The 20,387-nt window shown below is 37.2% G+C and overlaps 1 protein-coding gene across 1 annotated transcript in view; it reads left to right on the top strand.

Annotated features, from left to right (window-relative positions):
- NELL2 (neural EGFL like 2) overlaps positions 1 to 20,387 on the top strand; it is a 435,366-nt gene that overhangs the window by 119,300 nt on the left and 295,679 nt on the right. Inside the window, exon 5 of the mRNA XM_089920567.1 lies at positions 3,784 to 3,934. Within this exon, the coding sequence (XP_089776693.1) occupies positions 3,784 to 3,934 (151 nt within the window). The remainder of the gene's footprint in view (positions 1 to 3,783; positions 3,935 to 20,387) is intronic.

Raw genomic sequence — 20,387 nt, 5'->3', positions numbered from 1 at the left:
TTCTCCTGTTTCTCCTGTTTTTGCCTTTTGCATATGTTTTATCAGTGACTAAATTCTTTAGATTCTGCTTTCTAAAAATCTCTTGAATTCTATAATAATAAAATGATTATACTCCCTAATTTTTTTGAGCTACTCACAGAGTTCAGGCTCCCATCAAATCCTTCCCAGACGCAGGCATAATAAATTTTTGAAAAACATGTTTTTAAGGGGGAACAATAGATTTAAATATCATTAAGGTGAGGTAAGGATTGGTGGGAGATGGTGTTCTGTTGACAGAAAGCTGAAAATTAGTATACTTCCTAGAGGTGCTCTCTCTGCCTCATTCAGTAATTTGTCTTCACATAGGGATTATAGATTCATGCAAGACCCAGTTTTTAAACCGCTATACAAGTGAACTTGGTTAATCAGGATGGAAAGAAAAGAATTTCATTTTTCCTGTCCCTAAAGCATAGGCTGAATGGAGCTTCTGTAGGACATGTTTGGTATTGGAGGGTCCCTTCTTCCTGCAAGTCACTCTAACCACCACAGAGGGAGCAAAACAGGAAGGTAATGGGCTGGGAGGAGAGCCTGGACAGGGTGAGAAAGTGTGTCCTGAATTGTGACCCTGCGTAAGTGAATAGACTTAAGTATAAGCTGTATGGAGACCCTCTGGGACCACACTTACCACCCTGGTGGGATGGAGGATGGTTCTGCCCTGCAGGTCTCCTTAAGCACTTCCTTAAGCATCTCAATGCAGATATCCACCTGGGGTTCACTTGGCCCTTCTCACATCAACATGCCTGACAGGCAGTGAAAGAACCAGTAAGTAGTTCTGTATCACGATTCCTGGTGAAAGCCAAAAACATCAGTTTGATTTAGAAAAGGTAGTTTAGGGATGTCAAAATGTGATATTTCAAATATGTGAAATTTAACAAAAAGTCAATAATCACCTGAATTGCCATTTTCTCGAGAGTTTTCCCAACGTTCAGATTTTTTTCTTTCTTCAAATATTCCACATGGCTACCAGAGAAATTCTTCCAAAATGCAGATTGACAAATCTTTAAAAAAAATGGTTTCCCTTCAACTACACTTGCCTTCCTCATGTTTTCAACCGTGGTGGTTTACATTTTTACCAACAATACTCAAATGTAATCCATTTTTTAGGTCCTTCCTCTTTTCATCATAAGGTCAGTCTTCACATGTAATTTCATCTGAAAACAAAACAGATAAAAACCCACACAAATAATACAGCCTCCTAACCCTTCTCACAAATCTGACTTCAGAAGCAGTGGAGAATAATATAGAGATTTAGTGAAAGTTTTCTTTGCGTACCAAATGACAAAGCTTTCTACAACTCCTCTTCAAGCATCTCTTCTTTAAAGTTCCACCTTGTCAGGCAGCTGGTACCCTTTTCTCAATTTCTTTTCTCTCACTATAAGAGCTCAAGCTTCCTGGGCTACACCTTCCCATCTCTCTGTGGCTCTGATCATCATTCCTGTATTTAATGTAGTCCTTCCTCAGTTTCCTTCATTTATGTCCCCATCTATCACCCTGTTCAGCAAGACAAAGGATGCTGCTCAGGCTCTACCTGCCTGAAAAGGGTCGGAGCGAGGCAGGGCTGGGAGGGGGAGTGTGATATTTGTAATTCAATTTTAATTTGTTCTTATCTGGCGAATTGAAACGAAGTCATGAAGTTTGTGAATGATTCACTTGTATATAAATTGGAGTGGATTAAAAGTTAACACTAGATAAATCCTTCTCACAGAGTCTCATTTTCTGTGCCTCCTTGGGGAGCAGACGGTTTTGGATCTCAGAGGAATTGGATGGCATCTCTGCAAAGCCTGTCTTCTCTCTAGTGGAATCTAGGGAGAAACTATTACATTTACCATGGCTGAAATTGTGGATTATTATTACGCTTTTGAACTGTGACTATTGACTAGAACTGAGGAAGTTTGTTTTTGGAAACTAGGAAGTTTCTTTTTCCTAAAACCTGGAACCAATATCCTGGGCCTGACTTCATTGCCCTGGATTAAGGTGCCTGTTTCTGAATCAATTACTGTGGACAGGAATAGGCGACACTCTGATTTAGCACAGAGGAAGCCATGGGTTAAGAGTGGGGAGGGATCGTTTTTCAGTGGTAGATAAGAATTATTATCATTTATTTTTTATTTTTTACCTAGAGAGTAAATTGAGGATGGTGACAGAAACAAGTGTCTATTACATTGGCACACAAAGCCCTGCCTCTCCTCTTCAGCTTTCCTACCGAGTCCCATCCTGCAATGGCTGCTACTTGCTGTTTCAGCCATGTCATGCCCTATCACATCTCTTTGCTTTTTCATAAGCTATTTCTATGACTGGAATGCGTTTCCCTCTCTTCTCTACCTGGCGAACTCCTGAGCAAATGCCTTCTGTTCTGAGATCCTGCCCTCCAGATGATGTTGGCTACTTTCCGTCTGTGGTCCAACACCACTTTGTACTTACCTGTATGACAGCGTTTCTTTTGTTTTATTGGGATTATTTGTCCCCTCCTCCATTTTATGGGTATCTTGAGGGCTTCTCCATGTCTATGCATCCCCAGTGATGGACGCAGACCAGGTGATTACAATTTTATTCCATAAATTTGTGTGGCTGGAAAGGTGGGGAACTTTAGATTAATCTCATAATCTCTGTTTCATCAAGGTTGTGGTTCTCAACCTGATTTCTGCTGCACTGTTCCAAAGGGAATGCTTGGAAATGTGTGGGAGAACTTTGGGTTGTCACAATGACTAGGACTGAGTGCCACTGGCATTCATTGGGCCAGGACCAGGGGTGCTAAATGTTCTGTAGTGCATAGGATAGTCTTCCACAGGAAGGGTTATTCTCTCCAAATGCCAGTAGCTTCCCCTTGAGAACTCCTTGTCTAGTCTGTCTAGTCTAAAGCACAGAAAAGAGGAGAACGATTTGATAGCTACAGAAACTGTGTTTCTGGCTCCCATCAACCCTCTGCACACACTGAATAGGAGAGCGTTATGCTCTGTGAGCGGACGGCTTGAATGACAGGTTTTTCCTGTCCACTAAATCCATTTCTACCCCTGGCTATTTCTCCCATGTCCTCTGGGTCCTGAGGTTGGAGTGCATGACTAAACCACAGGAAAGTGCAGGATAAAAATCTGCTCTCCCACTCAAATCTCTCTTGTCTAGGTGTTCTCTAAGCCTGGGGAGAGGGACGTGGGAATTGAGTTCTGTGCATTTCTTTCAAAAATACGGCACGATAATTTGATCTTAATGTTTCATCCACTGCACAGAAGGCTGAGAGTGACTAATTTCAATGATCTTTTAAAAAATCTATTTATAGCAAGCCTTCTGGCTACAGATATCAATGTGGAAGGTGGCACATTGATTTAAATCCAGTTTTCTGTCACGAGGTGTCAGAAAAGCTAAATGGCTCTATCATGGTTTTTTAGGTCCTTTTCTCGGAAGGACATCCTTTTGTTCAATGTTGACACTGACGTGGCTGTGGTATCCAGGATTTAGGAAGAGTGTGAGGAGAAAACTTGGGAGCTCAGTTTTTCAAACAGGGCTCTTTGATTCTTCACCTCAAAGACATTTTTGAAAAAAGATCTCTGAAACACAAGCTCAGTCATTCATGTGGTTTACTGTCCTGTGTTATGTGTAGCAAAAAGTCTTTCTGAACCAATTTACCAGGAGTCTGGAGCTCAGTGTTTATCAGCAGTTGCTTGATAACGTTTTCTGAAAGATGTTGCCTGTAAAGAATGCTTTATAAAGCCAAGTTCTAGTCTATTTACTGTATGTTTCTTTTTTTAGATACTTCCAGAAGTATAAAAGCATCCACTGCTACAGCTGAACAGTTTTTTCAGAAGCTGAGAAATAAGCATGAATTTACTGTTCTGGTGACCCTAAAACAGACCCATTTAAATTCCGGAGTGATTTTCTCCATTCACCACTTGGATCACAGGTACGTGCGGCTGCTAGAGTTTCCTGTGTTTTCATTATATATGGTGAAATTAACACATTAAAGAGAAGTAAACAAAAGCAAGATATTCATGATTGGTTTAAAACGGCAAGAATAATTTTGCTACGTTATGCAAAATCAGAAACACAAGTAATTGAGATCAGCCTAAAAGCACAAGGAGCTATTGCTTTTGATGTTGCTAAGAGCGAAGGGAAGTCACCATTCCTAAAACCCATTTATTAATTACTAACTTCCTCATGAGTTATCTTCCTCAGTGTTAAAGTCAAACATACTTCCTCTTAATTGGTGAACAGTTAGCCACAAAAATACCATATTCTGTTTCTCTAGGACATTGCCTGGGTTTAGAGTTTAATAGTCTTATAATTTTAATCACAGACAGATAAATTCTTTTTCAGCGCACTTCTTAGACTGTGACAGTTACAGCTGTATTTTTGGATGTGTGTTGAATCAAAATGCTGTCTAGTGTTTCCTAGCTCCTCGCATGCATAGAAGCATGATTAGGAGAGCTGGTGGGAGTAGTGAGGAAGAGGGGAGAGGGGGAAGAAGAAAATCATTCATAACACTTAGCATATACATAAATTGCTACTAAATGATATCAAACAGCTTAAAGTGATTCCTTCCTGAAAGAATAACCACAGTTCTGACAATGAAAGTTCTTTTGTGTTCATATTTTGAATGCCCACTTCGTGACTATCTGGGAATGTTGGGCGAGTCATATAACATCTCTGTGCCTCAATTTCCTCATCTGTAATAGGAGGATAGAAATAGTACCTCCTTCATAGGTAGTTGTGAGGATCAAAGAGTTCATATATGTAAAGCGTTTTACGTATATAATGGACTTAATAATCCTGTGCAGATGTGGGCAGAAACCTCTTTTCTTGGTTTCTCTTAGGAGAGATGGGGCAGCCTGGGACTTGGCAAATCTTTGCTAAATACTAAAGGGCAAACAGAAGCAAATATATGTGGAGAACAAAATATAGAAAAGTGACACAGAGAGTAGGGTTCCTGATCACATTCTACCTGGATTACTCTCAGGGATTTAAGACCCCATCTAATTCTATCGTTAGTCCCAAAGGATTGGCATAACTTCCCAGGCCCCTCACTTGGATTTCTTTCCTCCCAGGTTTTGGCCTGTTTTTGAAAGGAGGGTGCCATCCTAACATTCACCAGGTTATTGGCTTGGGCTCCTTAAGACTGAGCAACAGGGCTTCCCTGGTGGCGCAGTGGTTGGGGGTCCGCCTGCCGATGCAGGGGACGCGGGTTCGTGCCCCGGTCCGGGAAGATCCCACATGCCGCGGAGTGGCTGGGCCCGGTGAGCCATGGCTGCTGAGCCTGCGCGTCCGGAGCCTGTGCTCCGCAACGGGAGAGGCCACAACAGTGAGAGGCCCGCGTACCGCAAAAAAAAAAAAAAAAAAGACTGAGCAAGAAAGGGAGAGGTCCATCTCCAAGGGTTCACCAGGGCTCTTCGCCTTGGTATGTTCCTGGTCCTCGTCTTCAGGTGGTTGACATCAGGGGAGCTCCTCATTTGTAACGCTGCGACCCTGCTCTTCTCCAGTGGGCTTTAGGCAACATGATTCACATACAGCGAAAGATATTGTTCCTTCAGAGAGCAGCCTGATTTATTGCTGATTATTTGTTTGCTAAGAAAGCTTCCCCTGTATTTTGGGCACGAGATTTTTCTAAGCCCTGTGGCTTCTTACTACCCCATTTGTAGAGACATGGAACTCATGTAACCTTCTTCCAGATGACATCCCTCATGACCATCCCATCCAGATGGTCAATGTTTTGTTGGTCCCTAGAGTTGAATACATTAACTCTACAAATGTTTGACCAGCATGCATTTCTTATAATCTGTGCACTTTCCAACTGATACATATTAAAATAGTTTGAAAATTTTTTTTAGCACCTTAGACATAGTAAGGATATGGACCACCGAAATACCCAACTTTTATCAGGTAGGTCTTTGAAGGAAGATTTGCTGTCAGACAGATCCTATCTTACTATTTCTATGAAGTAAATTTGTGAAAGTTGTGTGTGGGGCTTTATATTGACTTATTTCAATTAAAAATAATATTTGTTTTTTTTCAAATTAGCATAGCAACATATTTTCATTGTAGAAAATGTGGACAACTGACAAGTGTAATAAAGAAATAGGAAAACTCATACAAATCATATCACCAGAAGAAGACTGATGTTGAAATTCTGTCATATTTTAATCCAGTTTTTTGTCTGTGTCGGTGTGTGTTCTTACTTTTGGATACTGAACTCTCTCCTTTTTTAACTTTGATAAACAACACTGTGATGAACATATTTATACATAAATCTTTGTGCTCAGCTCTCATGCTTTCCGATTATTCTTGTTAAATTGATTATTAATTCTTCATTCTTCCTTTGTATCATCTGTAAATTTGATAACATTTACCTAAACAAATACCATATTTGAGATATAGGATATTTTTCTATGATATTTAAAATCATATCTATTTGGAAGGCACTTTTCATTTGCTTGGGAAGCCAACAATTATTAAAGGCTTACCGTGTGCTAGGCGTAGTGCTCAGTGCATTCCATGGGTTAGTTCCTTTTACGTCAATATTAGATAGTGGTTCAGAGTGCAGATCTGGAGAAGGACTGCGTGCATTCCAGTCATAGCTCTGGCTAGGTGACCTTGGGTACTGGCTTTGTGACCTTGGGTAAATCACTTACCTCTTCTGAACCTCAGGTTCCTCATCTGTGAATCCATATAAAGTGCTTGATGATACTAGAGAAAAAAATTCACTGAAGTCCCATCATATTGCAAGGTCATTATTCTCATTACCATTTTACAGATAAGAAAAACGAGTTTTAGAGAGGTTAAGTTGTTAAAGTCTCCCAAGAGTAAATGCAGGTAGGGTTTAAACTCAGGTAGTATGATTATAGAGCTGGCCTCCTGCACCTCTGTGCTGTGTCTGAAGTTGTTAGACTAGCTTCTCTTCTGCCTGTTTTTTCACAGTATCACTTATCTAGATGGTGACAGAGTCGGCACCCAAACCCACTTCTTCTGATTTTTTTTATTCCAGTTTTATTGAGATATATCAATAATTGACATGCAGCACTGTATAAGTTTAAGGTGTACGGCATAATAATTTGACTTACATACATCATGAAGTGGTTATCACAGTAAGTTTAGTGCACACCCGTCATCACATATAGATACAACATCAAAGAAATAGAAAAATAATTTTCCTTCTTCTGAGAACTCTTAGGACTTACTCTCTTAACAACTTTCATGTATAACACACAGCAGAGTTAATTATATTTACCAAGTTGTACATTACATCTCTAGTACTTATTTATCTTATAACTGAAAGTTTGTACCTTTTGACTGCCTTCATCTAATGCCCTCTTCCTCCATCACCTGCCTCTGGGAACCACAAATCTGATTTTTTTTTCTGTGAGTTTGTTTGTTTGTTTTTGAAGCATAATTGACCTACAACACTATTAGTTCCTGTTACGCAGTGTATTTCTATATATTTCAAAATGATCACCACAATAAGTTAAGATGGCACCATACATACACACATACGTAGTTATTGACTGTCTTCCCCACACTGTACATTTCATACCTTTGACTCGTTTATTTTATAACTGGAAGTCTGTACCTCTGAGTCTCCCTAACTTATTTCTCTCCTCGCCCCAAACCCTCTCTCCTGTGACCATAACCTGTTTGTCTCTGTATCTGTAACTCTCTTTCTGTTTTGTTATGTTTGTTCATTTGTTTTGGTTTTTAGGTTCCACATATGAGTGAAATCATACAGTATTTGTCTTTTTCTGTCTGACTTATTTTACACTCAGCATAATTCTGATTCCCGAGTCTGGTATTTTTACGCATCCACTGTGATATCTCCTAACCTCCCATCACCCTCACAGACCTTGTACTTTGGCTTGTATTGTTTTTTTTCCTGTTGTTGCTGAAGGTATCTTTCTTTGCTTAGTCTTATTCTCAGCCATCTCTTTAGTGTCATCATTTCCTGAACACTTATTTATTCTCTGCTATTTTCACAAAAAATTAAGGAGGTTTATAGAGATATCTACAGCACAATAAGACAAAAATAAAATGAAATATGCAAACCAAGGCAAAGAAGAAATAGACAACCACTTAGATGATAAGGGAATGCAACTATTCTTGGTTCTGAGACCAGAGACTTATTTCTCCTATGACCTTTTATGGTAAAATATAGTGAGTGCCTTTAGAGGAACAAGTTCAGAGGACCTTGTGTCAGCTGGTGTCATCAAGCCACGCGCGCTGCAGAAAAAGCAAATCTATAACGATGCCAGTAACGTGCATCTAGGTGTAAAGGTGTTTGAAGTTGTACTGTCTTCGAGGCCCTTGGTAGTGTGCACAAAAGTTCTGTGCAACCAAGTTTAACTGCTCAGAATGCCAATAGCACCTCCTATGTGAAATCCTGATAAAATACCATGTCCTCTAGGCGATATTCCATACCAGTTGCTTTTCCCAGTGTCTTGAGAATAATACTGAATTCAAGTTAGACTTCTCTGATAAATACCCAAATTGCAGCTATTCTTTGTTGACAGTTAAATGAAAGTTGTGTTGAACCTCAGCAGCAATTGAGTTGTAGGAAATATTGACATTTTATTATGAAAATTGAGGAACCAAATAAGGCCATGCCTGAACAGAAGGTACCCACATCCTCCTGTGGTGGCTGAAGTAGGCAGTTCCCAAGGGCAGGGCCAGGCTTTTTCTGGGTAAGTAGTGTGGATTCTACTCTCGCGTAATGATGGATGGATCCTCTAGAATGTGGAAATTTTAACTATGCTACAAATTTCAAACATTACATATAAGATCAATGCTGATAGTGAATTTTACAAATTAGGAAAATCACAAAGAGGGAAGCAAAAATCACCTGTAATTTTATCCCCCTGGGGATAGTGTCTACTAATACTTTCAGTTATAAATGTCTACTTAAAATGTATAGATATACTATTTTTTAAAAAAATTAAATCACACTGTACATATTTTATAACTTTTTATAATTTAGTAAAATTTTTTGAGGATTTTCCTATGCCAGTAAATATTCATTTATAATCTGTTCATTAATGACCAAAGAGTATTCCATTACTGGGTGCAAATTAAATCAGGGAAATCAGATTCTCACAAAATTTTAATTTTGTCATTAAAAATGCCAAACTATCCAAAAAATGTCAAATTTTGATCAGTAGAACTATCTGACGTATCCATTAAGATGACTAGCTTGCAAAATATGGTCCTGGATAAGTGAATACATTTATGTGCTTCAAAGGATGGTTAGCTGTAAACCAGTTAAATGTTGAAAAATGCTCATCAAAAGAAACAGGTGATCTGTCATCCTTTAACTGGCAGTGATTAGATGTGGATCCAGCCTTCTGTCAGGTCTGGCTTAGTTCACAGAAGAGCTCTTCCTCATGAGGAAAGAAGCTCATTTCCTAGTTGCTTTTGGGAGTGGGTGGGGTGAGGTTGTGGTGCTCCACTGACCACAGGTTCTTGCCTGCTTGGTAGAAGGCAAGGAGTTGAGTTATTCATAACCCCGTGAGTTAGGCTTTGTGAGTTTGACCATAGAGTGCCTGCTGCAGAGCAAACACTAAATAAACATTAATGTTATTACTAGAGATGATGTGAAGCGGCTTCCCCGCTTCTCGTGTCAGTCGCTGACTTCACTCTTATCTCCCTGCGGGTTGATGGCAGTGAGCTATCCTGAGATATCTGGCTATTGCGCATCTTGCTCTGACTCCAAAGGAAGTAGGGAGAGGTCAGTGAGAAATAGAGGCTGCGGGGAATGTCAGCTCCGGCACTGGCAGAGATGGAGAAAAGTGGTATCATTCAGTAGGAGCATAAATGCCAGGCACAGTGGCCAGTCTTCTCATCACCTCTGTGTAGATCCCTTTCTTTCTGCTCATCCAAGTCCTGTTCACACTTCAAAACTTCACTCACAGCTCCGTGAAGCTTTTACTGACCTTCCCAGTTTACATGAATTTCTTTCTCCAGGTTTTAAAATCTGGGCCACTCCTTTTGGCATTCTAACATATAACATCTTGTTGTTTCAATGTTTCACATATGTATTCATTGCATATGAGACGGTAAAAAGTATCATTTGCTGCCTTTGATCACAATTTAAATTTAAAAAATCTAAATCTATTTGGTAACAAGTATTTACTGAAGATTTTTAAAATCTAAATTGTAATTGTAATTTTAAAAAACATTGGTAATACATCCCATGATTCAAAATTTAAAAGGCACAATAAGATATAGAGAAAAAGTCTACCTTCATCCCTCCCCGGCCACCTGATTTCTGTCCCTGGGGGCAACCACTATTATCATTAAAGACATTTTGAAAGTAAGAAAAGTTAAAAGAAGAAAATGTTTCTCAGCCAGTCAGTGGTGTGCTGGAGCAGGCTCATACTGGCTGATAAGAATTGAAACTTTGTGGGCTGGCTGACGTCACTGTTGTAGCTTGAAGTAGACTATGGAAATAAGCAAGTGCTACAGAGTAGAGCTCTTTTTAAAAAATGTATTTTTGTTGATAAATATTCTGTTTTTGATGAGTCTACTTTTTTCATATTTCTTTTCTTCTATCTTCCCTAAACAAACGGATAAATGAACCAATATCTTAGAATTATTTCTGTAGAAAACAGAGAGCCAAATGTTAAACATTTATCAGCACCATGCCTGCAGTGGTTGTAGACAACCACCATAAGACTCCAGGATGTAGCTTTCTAATCCTTTTCCCAGGAGTACTTGTGTGTTTGCCTGAAATTTTATGTAGCTGACAACAATTTTTGATTAGATTTTTTTCTTTTGCTGTAAAGGATTATGCATTAAACTTGCACACTCCATTTTACCTGCCATGCTGTCATACAAAGTTAGATGCTAAATAAATATTTGGTGGATGAAAAAATGAGTGGAAGATCGAGCGAAAGATCATCATGAGTACACCAGGAATCACAAATGATATCACAGTTTTCTCCAGGCTAGGGTAAAGGATCTGGAGAATGTTCAAATTGCTCTATTGATGCAGGGTGCCTTATCTGTCCTGAAATGCCATTAGCTCTAGGCGTGAGGATTTCACTAACTGGCAGACGCTGCTTCCAAATGACTGCAAGTCAAGTTCTTAGAGAATAACGACACCTGTAATGAGCTATGTAGCAACATCTCAGCCACTGTGTGAAAGCTGGAAACCTAATCACACGACTTTGTTGGTTTGGACATATGAGACTAATGGATGCGCTCTGGGTCTTGGGGTGTCTGAAGTGAGCTAAGAGCAAGATGGAAGTGGGAAAGGCAGACATCACAGTATCTTGGGACTGGAAGTGTGCTTAAGTCACATCTTGGTACTGAAACACAGCTTCAAACAAAGTGTGACATCATCATGAAGCTACTGGGAACCTTATAAGCAGTGCCCTGGTGTGCCATGAACAGTCTCATTTGGCCTCCAAACCTGAGATGCTGGTTTCCAGTGATGTTTTTCAAGTAGGGGCTGCTGTTAAAAATTGGACCACAAACTTCATGTGAGCACAGTGTAAAAAGATTGCTGGCTCTTCTGGCATTTCTGTGTATGTTTAGCCAACATCAGTATTACCTAAAAACAACAGACAATAATATATGGTACTTTATGTATGAAAGAATTAAGACACTTAGGCAGATCAAAGGAGTTTTCTCATCATTACAGTTTTCTGGCTATTGTGTTTTGAAAGGAAAAAAAAAGACTAGAGAAGTAATTCTAAGATATTATTCACTTATCTATTTGTACAAGAAATATAGAGGAGAAATATGAAAACAGTAAAGGCTAATTGAAAAGTGAAAGTATATTTGTAAGTAAAAATGAATGAGAAAATTTCCCCGAATTCTAAAAGGACTCTGTTCTCTTTTTCCATGTTTTGCAAAACTGCATTTTCTTCACGATAAATAAAATCCTTTTGCTGTCCCTTGATGTAGCTTTGGTACAGTCCCCTAGATTACATTCTGTGGTTTAAAATTTCCTTTATGAGAAATTTATGGTCTACTCTATAGAATAGAAAATTTGGCATGATTTTGGGCAATTTGGGGGAAGTAAGAAAAAAAATCATCTGTCCTTGATGCTACCTAACTTTCTTCTTTGGATGTTGAAGAATTTGTGACAATGAAGGAGAGATTATCTCAGCACAATATTTGACTCTGCAGTGAATACTGATACATAGGCATTAATGCAAATACTGTTGATTAGTTTACTATTGATCTTTTAATTGGAGATCTGGAAAGGGGACGATGATACATCTGTATTTAACTTTCCCTCTTAATCTGCCCCGCTGTATCCAATGAATGATCATTTTGTCCTGCCTAACAAAGAAAAGAAATGGACATCTTGAACTTAGATCTAGGTACACTTATCTAGTGTAATATCTAATAGGTGAAGCTGGTGGTCCCAATGCCAGTTACCCAAAAGACCATTCTTTTCTCACATATTTGTAATGTCAAATGTAGTACCAAATCTCTATCAATGCAGAGGTCTGTTTCTGGGCCTTGTATTCTGCTCTACTGATTCCTTGTGGCTCCTGCAGGAAGACCACACTACTCTGATTACTGTAGTTTTATAAGACTTGCTAACTCATAGTTCAGGTCTCTGTTCTTCCTGTTCAGATTTTTTGCTCTGCTTGAAACTTTATTCTTTGGTATAAACTTTAGAATCAGTTTGATAAGTTTTATGAAAAAAATGCCATTGGGATTTATATTGGAATTATGTCACATTTATAGATTAATGTGTTAGCATTTTTCTGATATTCATTTTTTAAAATCCAGGGATATGACTTATCTCTCCATTTTCTTTCATTTCTTCTTTATAATTATCTCTATAAAGGGCATACACATATTTTGTTAGATTTTTTCCTAGGAACCTTATAGGCTATTCTGTTACTCAAGTGGGATCTTTATTTTTCCATTATATTTTCTAATTTGTAAAAGACTTAAGTTACTATATTACCAGAAAAATGGATTCTGATTTGTATCAAAAGTAACATCTTCTATAGTATTTAACTTGCTTTCTCTTCTGTCTCTGGAGGAAAGTTGGATTTTTTTGGATGCAACTCAAGTATAGTAAGAAAATTTTCAAGGTGCCATCAAAGTTCATTTAATTCTCTTTTCTTAATCTGCCATACATTGATATGCACTGACATTTCAATGATCTTTTCCAAGCTGAATGTTGAGGGATTTGTTGTAATATATTTTAATTTTTTGGCATTAAGACTCTTCTCCTTTTAGTCTTACGATGTCGTTGTGAAACTTCCCAAATGCTGTTTAGGCCTTTGGTCAATCACTTAAAATCATTTTTCAAAGGACTCATTTAACAAATTAAAATGATCTTCCTGCAGTTTATTAGGAAGTGACAGGAAATAGAATTGAGCTTATTTGTAACTTGTTTTGTTATCTCCTGTAGTGTGGTGAAGCATGTACCTTTTAAAAAAGTCCATGCAAAATATTGTTTTGGGGCTTCCCTGGTGACGCAGTGGTTGAGAGTCTGCCTGCCGATGCAGGGGACACGGCTTCGTGCCCCGGTCCGGGAAGATCCCACATGCTGCGGAGGGGCTGGGCCCGTGAGCCATGGCCACTGAGCCTGCGCGTCCGGAGCCTGTGTTCCGCAACGGGAGAGGCCACAACGGTGAGAGACCTGCGTACCGCCAAAAAAAAAAAAAAAAAATTGTTTTGGTGTCCTTATTGACATGGAGTTTATGTTATCTCCATTACTTAAGAAATCTTATTTCCCTAGTTGTTGTATACACTTGCATTCCATTGATCTTGGCAAGGTGTCATATTTTTGAAACCATATATTGATGTATTTCATAATAGTTGAATGAAAGTCATTCAAATTTTGCCTCTTCTTTTCAGTGATTTTACCCATTGAGCATTTAAAGAAGGAGATGATTGGCATGCTGTCATCTTTCCTTTGTATTTTAACCTTTGGTTATTTAAAACTCTAGGTGGTGTAAAAATTATGTTTGATTATTATTGAGGATGTGAGTGCACTAGAGAATACATGAATCAGTGAATATTTCAACTTAAATCCATTTAACTTAGCCAATAAAAATACCCTGATCAGCACTGAAAAGAAAGTAAGATATGTGTTTTGAGGAAACAATTTACTTTGCAGATGACTTGAACTATACACTTTGAAGCACTGAGCACTATATTTAAAATACTTTTTGCTAACATGATATCTGAGAAATGACTGTCATTTCTAAAGTTTACTGTTCTTTGAATATTAGTGAATTTGTACATTTTCATATATTTATTAGTAAGTTGTTGGTGTCTCTGATTAGATGAATAGTTTCTAAATATCCTTTGCCATTTTTACACCAGAGTCTTGTCATTTTTCTTGTTTATTTGTAAAATTCTTTATATGTTAAGAATGTCAACTCACTGACAGTTATATTTGCAGGAGAGTTCCCAGGTTAATGATTGCTTTTAATTTAAAAATGTTTTTTGAAATCATTTCAAACCTACAGAAAAGTTACAAAGACAATACAAAGAACTCCTGCCTCTTCTCTCACCAGATTCCTAATTGGTAATATTTTTAGCTCATTTGCTCCATTACCCTCTATCTCAGTCCAGTACGCCTTTTACTGACAATATACTCCATCACCCTTAAATACTCTAGTGTATATTTTATTAAAACAAGGACACTCTCTGTATAACCAACATACACATGCAATCAAGAAATCAGCATTTGGACAGCACAATACCATCCAATCTCAGACCCCATTTAAATTTCACCAACTATCTAAACAATGTCTCTTTTTCCTTCTTGGGCCATAATTCCATTCTAGAACACACGTTGCATTTGGTTGTCATATCTTATAATTTCCTTCAATCTGGAGCAGTTCCATTCCCTGTTTTGGGTATCCTTTAGAGTCTCAAAAGTATAGGCATTTCATTCCATATTATCACCGTCAACCTGGGTCCATCTGATGTTTCCTCATCACACTCAGGCTATGTATTCTTGTTAGGAATACCACAGAAATGATGCTGACCACATCTGGAGGTACACTGTGTCAGTCTGTTCTACTGCTGTGATATTAACCTTGATCACCTGGTCAAGTTAGTGATCTGCCAGGTTCTGCACTATTTTTTCCCTTTGATTTTGATCAGTATTTTATGGGGAGATAATTCAGTTTCATTCCAATATCCTGTTCCTCATCAGACCTTCACCCACCTGCCTTAACATCCATTGACTGTTCCCACCTGTATACGATACGATTGCTTCTTAGTGACACGAATAAAATGATAAAGTGGAAAATTGAACTCATTCTAACTCAAATTCATTTTTTATACTGTCAAAAACTTAAAGAATATATGTCATGTAAAAATATATTCCTAAAAAATGGTAATTCAGACTTTTGTATCTCATTTTTTAATTTTTATTTTTTGCCGTACACGGGCCTCTCACTGTTGTGGCCTCTCCTGTTGTGGAGCACAGGATCCGGACATGCAGGCCCAGCGGCCATGGCTCACGGGCCCAGCCGCTCCGCGGCATGTGGGATCCTCCCGGACCGGGGCACGAACCCACGTCCCCTACATCAGCAGGCAGACTCTCAACCACTGCACCACCAGGGAAGCCCTTGTATCTCATTTTAAGTGCATATCCCCTTTCAGTATGCAAGATATCTTTAAATTAACTACTGTATTTTTCTTTAATGAAAAGTATTCATTTATACTGAATGAAATTCAGAGAAAATAATGTTATTTCCATAAAGTTGATTTGCCCAACTTTTCTACCTTTTTCTTGATAGCTTTATATACAGTATTGCATTCATTGAACTAAACTCAAAGACCTTTGTGAAAACAAGATCAGAGTGTATATAAGATGTATTTCCAGGCAAATTTTGCTGGAAATACATTCAGCCTTCTATGATGTCTAGTTATTGGATTTTCAGTTTTTGACATTTCTAATTGCATGTTTTCTACATTTAAAAAATAATTCTGATTGTTATTCATCAGCCAGTAACTGAAATAAATATACGACAAAAGCTTTCTATCCTTTAGTTTGTCAGAATTCAGGATCTATTGCAGGTGTTTTGTTCAATCACATTAAGAAAAGTTGTGCTTATTTTTAATCTCTCCATTTCTAACTAGATATGAGAATGTAGAGTAATAAGACAGTATAAAAATGTCTGGTCATGTGAAATAAAGATCTGGCAGAAATATAAAAATTCTGGACACGAAAAAGGAAGGCCTACATTTATAGCAAATCATCATCCCGGGGAGTGTCAATTCAGGAAAATGATGAAATGGGAACTCTTTGAGGACCTGGACTTTTGTCTCTTTTTCCCAGTATTCTCTGTACCTGGTATAGTGCCTGCTGTAAAGATGGCTGGTGGATGTTTGAGGAATGACTGAATGAGAAGTGCAGAGAATCTGCTGATATCCAGTGTATGGTAGTTGGCTGATTTCTTAGGTTCATTGAAATGTTGTCTCTGCATTATAAGGATTAACACTTTATTAAGTTCTTATTCTGTGTCATGTAGTCTTCTAAACACCTTACATGGATTAATCTCATTAAATGTACATCACAATCTTGGAGGTAGATACCATTCTTATCCTTATTTTCCAGATAAGAAAATGGGGCCTTGAAAGGTTAAGTCTCAAGTCCAAGGTTACAGTAAGTGGCAGAATCAACATTTGAACCAGGCTGCCTGACACCAGAGCCCATTCTCCTGTAACCACCATCCTGACAACTTCTCTCTCTACCTGTTTTAGAGCAGCACTATGGCCTTTCTGCCTCCTCAAAACCCAAGAACTCTATTGACAGGGTTAATACTCTTGCTTTCTATTGCTTTTGAAGACAACAATCATATATTTTTCTTCTATTAAGCTTTTTTGTTATAGTAAACATTTTTATCCAGAAGTTTTCTTTCTTGCAATTTATTTCTTTATTTCAATAGCATCATCATGGCTTGTTGAAGTTGATAACAGTATAAATAAAGCTGTCGTGGTCTGCATGATTGGGAAAATATTTTGTCTTTTCATTTTTTAAAATTGACTCTCCATAAAAAGTTTGTGCTAAAACTTAAAACTAAGATTCCTACATTTTTGGCATTTCCCTACTAGAATTTGGGTCCCAGTTGGATCTATTTTCTTTAGTTAGGGGGGTCCAGTAGCCATTTCGATTGGGAACGCTTGAAGTAATAGGCTCACTAAGAGCAAAATGTCACCTCAGTGGAAGACCCATGAATCCTGTTGCCTTCTTCCTTGGCTTTTATCTATTCTGAACAATAGAGGAGACATGATGACCCATGAAGCATGTCAGAAAACAGATGCTGCAGTGTTGACAGCTTACTCTCCCCTGTGACTAATTCCTTTCTTTCAAATACAGCCTCCCTAGAACTTCTAGTTGCCTTACATGCATCAATGCTTTTCCTTTATTGTCTGCCTGTAGTTTCAGAATGTGTTACGTGTAAAGCTGCCAGAAATTCCTGCACAGATCAACCTCTATTGGCCTAAGGAAGTCCTATCGATTTTTTAAACGACCTTAGGAAAGCAAAATGTTAAGAGGAAGATTTGAAACCAGATAAAATACTTCCTGGAATCAAAGGGCATCGAGGGTCTTTGGGAGTCACTTAGTCACTCCAGATGGATGTATTCCTAAAAGCATCATGAATCATTGTTTTAGGTGAAGGTGATGATGAAAAGTTACCATCTTGAGAACATAATTTTCTTCCAGAAATATTGTTTGCTGTTTATACTTTGAGATAGCACGATTGCATGCACACTTTAATACACTTGTAAAGCCACTTAAGTATCTGGAAATTGAAGACACCATTGCTGTATTCTCTTGGAATTACACATGCACATACACACAAATTCCAATTCATCCAAAACTACAATAATGTTTAAATTATGTATATAAATGTATATGGATTTTAAGAGGTCACCAAGTTCTTTCCTTCAGGCAGAGCTGACTTAAATCATTCTAACTGGTAAAACTATATCCAGAAAAGATGTTTTGTTTTGTGAACTTTTTTCACAAAAGAGATTGACTTAAGTAACCAAATTCAGAAATTAAAAAGTGATGTATTATGGATTTTTTAATGTAAAATTAAGTACATAGTGTCTTATATACTAAAGGATCAAGTAATTAATGATTCCTCAATGAATATGTTATTCCCTCCCAGACTGTGCTCTACTTTTCTATGTATGTATATTTTTAGATCCTTTCATATCAAAGTGGATGTTATGAGAATTTGATGTATAAAATATCATTTCTGTAGTTTTTGAACCCTACTTGACCATTAACACACATCACAGATGGTTTCACAGATCCAGGGATAATTTACTCCACTTCCTTTCTGCAGAAATAGAATTACATATACTCAGTGGAAAAAAGAAATTCATGTTTTATATAGGTCTTTTAAAATAACTTTTCAGGGAGGGAGATGCAAGAGGGAGGAGATATGGGGATATATGTATATGTACAGCTGATTCACTTTGTTATAAAGCAGAAACTAACACACCATTGTAAAGCAATTATACTCCAATAAAGGTGTTAAAAAAAAGAGATAACTATAAAATAACTTTTCAATAGGAGTTTCATCTTTAAATTCAAATGAAGTGATACCTCAGTTAATAAATCCCTTGGAACCATATGTATTTTATTACTTAACTATATTAAATATACGTTGTGCGTGCACATGCATGTGCACACACACACAAATACTCGCACCTCAGAGTCTTTCAAAACAGAACAGCTAGTGCTTATTTTTAATGACCAAATCTTTAAATTTTCCTCTCTAATATGTTAATCTGAGTTTTATAGAAAAAAGTATGACCATTTCTGAAATTAGAACGATGCTATATATCATAAAGGGATAGTGAGCTGGAAAAATTTTAGAAAAAAGGAAAGAATGCACTGACCCTTTCTCAACCTAGCACTCTTCAGTGTAAGCCCTCTTGGGGAATTAGTGAAGGGTTATGCTGCTAACTTCCTTTCAAATATCATCAGCATCTCTACATTGGAGTAAGGACTAGAGGCAGAATAGCTTTGGTGATGCCATCAGGAGTGAGATGGGATGAATCCAGTCTCCAAATAGATTCCTTGAGTTTTCAGCAAGCGGGGATCTTATTTTACATGGCCTGTACTCGTAGGTGATAAATATAAGTTGGGAGTCATTGCAGAAATCTTTTTCCTTATATGAATGTCTAATTGATGCTCCCCAGTTCTTTGAAAGAATGATTATTTTCTTTTAGAATTGCAGTCACCTTTGCTATAATCAGCTGAACCTGATATGTATGGCCCTGTTTTTAAACTATCTGTATGGTTCCATTAGTCTACATTTCTATTCATGTGCCAACATTGCATAGTTTTAGCTACTGTGGTTTCATAATAATTTTAGATATAGTACTGTAAACCTTCCAAATTTTGTTGTTCTTCTTCAAGATTATCTTGGATATACTTGTCTTTTTCACATTTCCTTGTAATTTTAGAATCAGCTTGATTTTTGGTTGGGGCCTATTAAATCTGTATGTAAATTTGACCAATGATTTACGTATTTGCATTAGAGATTTAAAATTTTTTCTCAGTAACATTTTTATATAACATTTTATTTCATTTGTTTTGTAAGGTTATCGCACATTTTCTGTTAAATTCTGGGATATGTGATGTTTTGATGTTAATTTAATTGGCACATTTTAAATTTTGTTTTATATTTGTTAGCAATACAAGTGAGTTTTGTACATTGATCTTCCAGTGACCTTTGTTACATTAATTTATAATTTATTATTACTCATTTATTCATTAATTTATCTGCTATTCATTATAATATTGACTACCAATAACAGTGATATTTCTTTCTTTTCAATTCTCATACCTTTAATACATTTTTCTATCTTATTACATTGGCTATTCAATATGAAATAAATATGGAATAAAAGTGTGCTGGCTGATATTTTTATCTTCCCAATCTCATGGGGAAAGCTTTGATATTCCATTATTAAGTATGATGTTTTTCATAGTTATTATTTTTATTTTTGTTTATTTGTAGATTCTTCACCTTATATAAAGCAACTTCAGTTTTATTCCTCAGAATTGAGGAAAAGAATGGATGTTAAATTTTCTCGAATGCATTTTCTACAACTGCTAAATATTTAATTTTTCTCCTGTATTTATTTTTTTGGGAGGATTTTTTTTTTTTCAAACAGAAAGTTGCAAAAATTATAATCATTCTCATCAGTTCACTCAGTCCCATGTAATTATTTTTTTTTCATCTTGATCTTTTGTTAGCACTTTTATGAATTCATCAGTTTTCCATTAGAGTTCTGAAAATGCTTATTCATTCAGTTCAGCAGTATAGTCAGTTACCAGAAACCTGTACTTGTCAGAGTCTTTCCCATGAATTCCTTGAAGATGAAACCCTTTTATAGGAACATTTTTGCAAAAG

The sequence above is a fragment of the Delphinapterus leucas genome, chromosome 11 (genome assembly GCF_059928025.1).
Source record: "Delphinapterus leucas isolate spDelLeu-1000000601 "Yukka" chromosome 11, BTC_Dleu_Yukka2, whole genome shotgun sequence".
NCBI lineage: Eukaryota > Metazoa > Chordata > Mammalia > Artiodactyla > Monodontidae > Delphinapterus > Delphinapterus leucas.
Note: the sequence above shows the minus strand (reverse complement) of the source record. Positions and strands in the feature narration are given on the sequence as shown.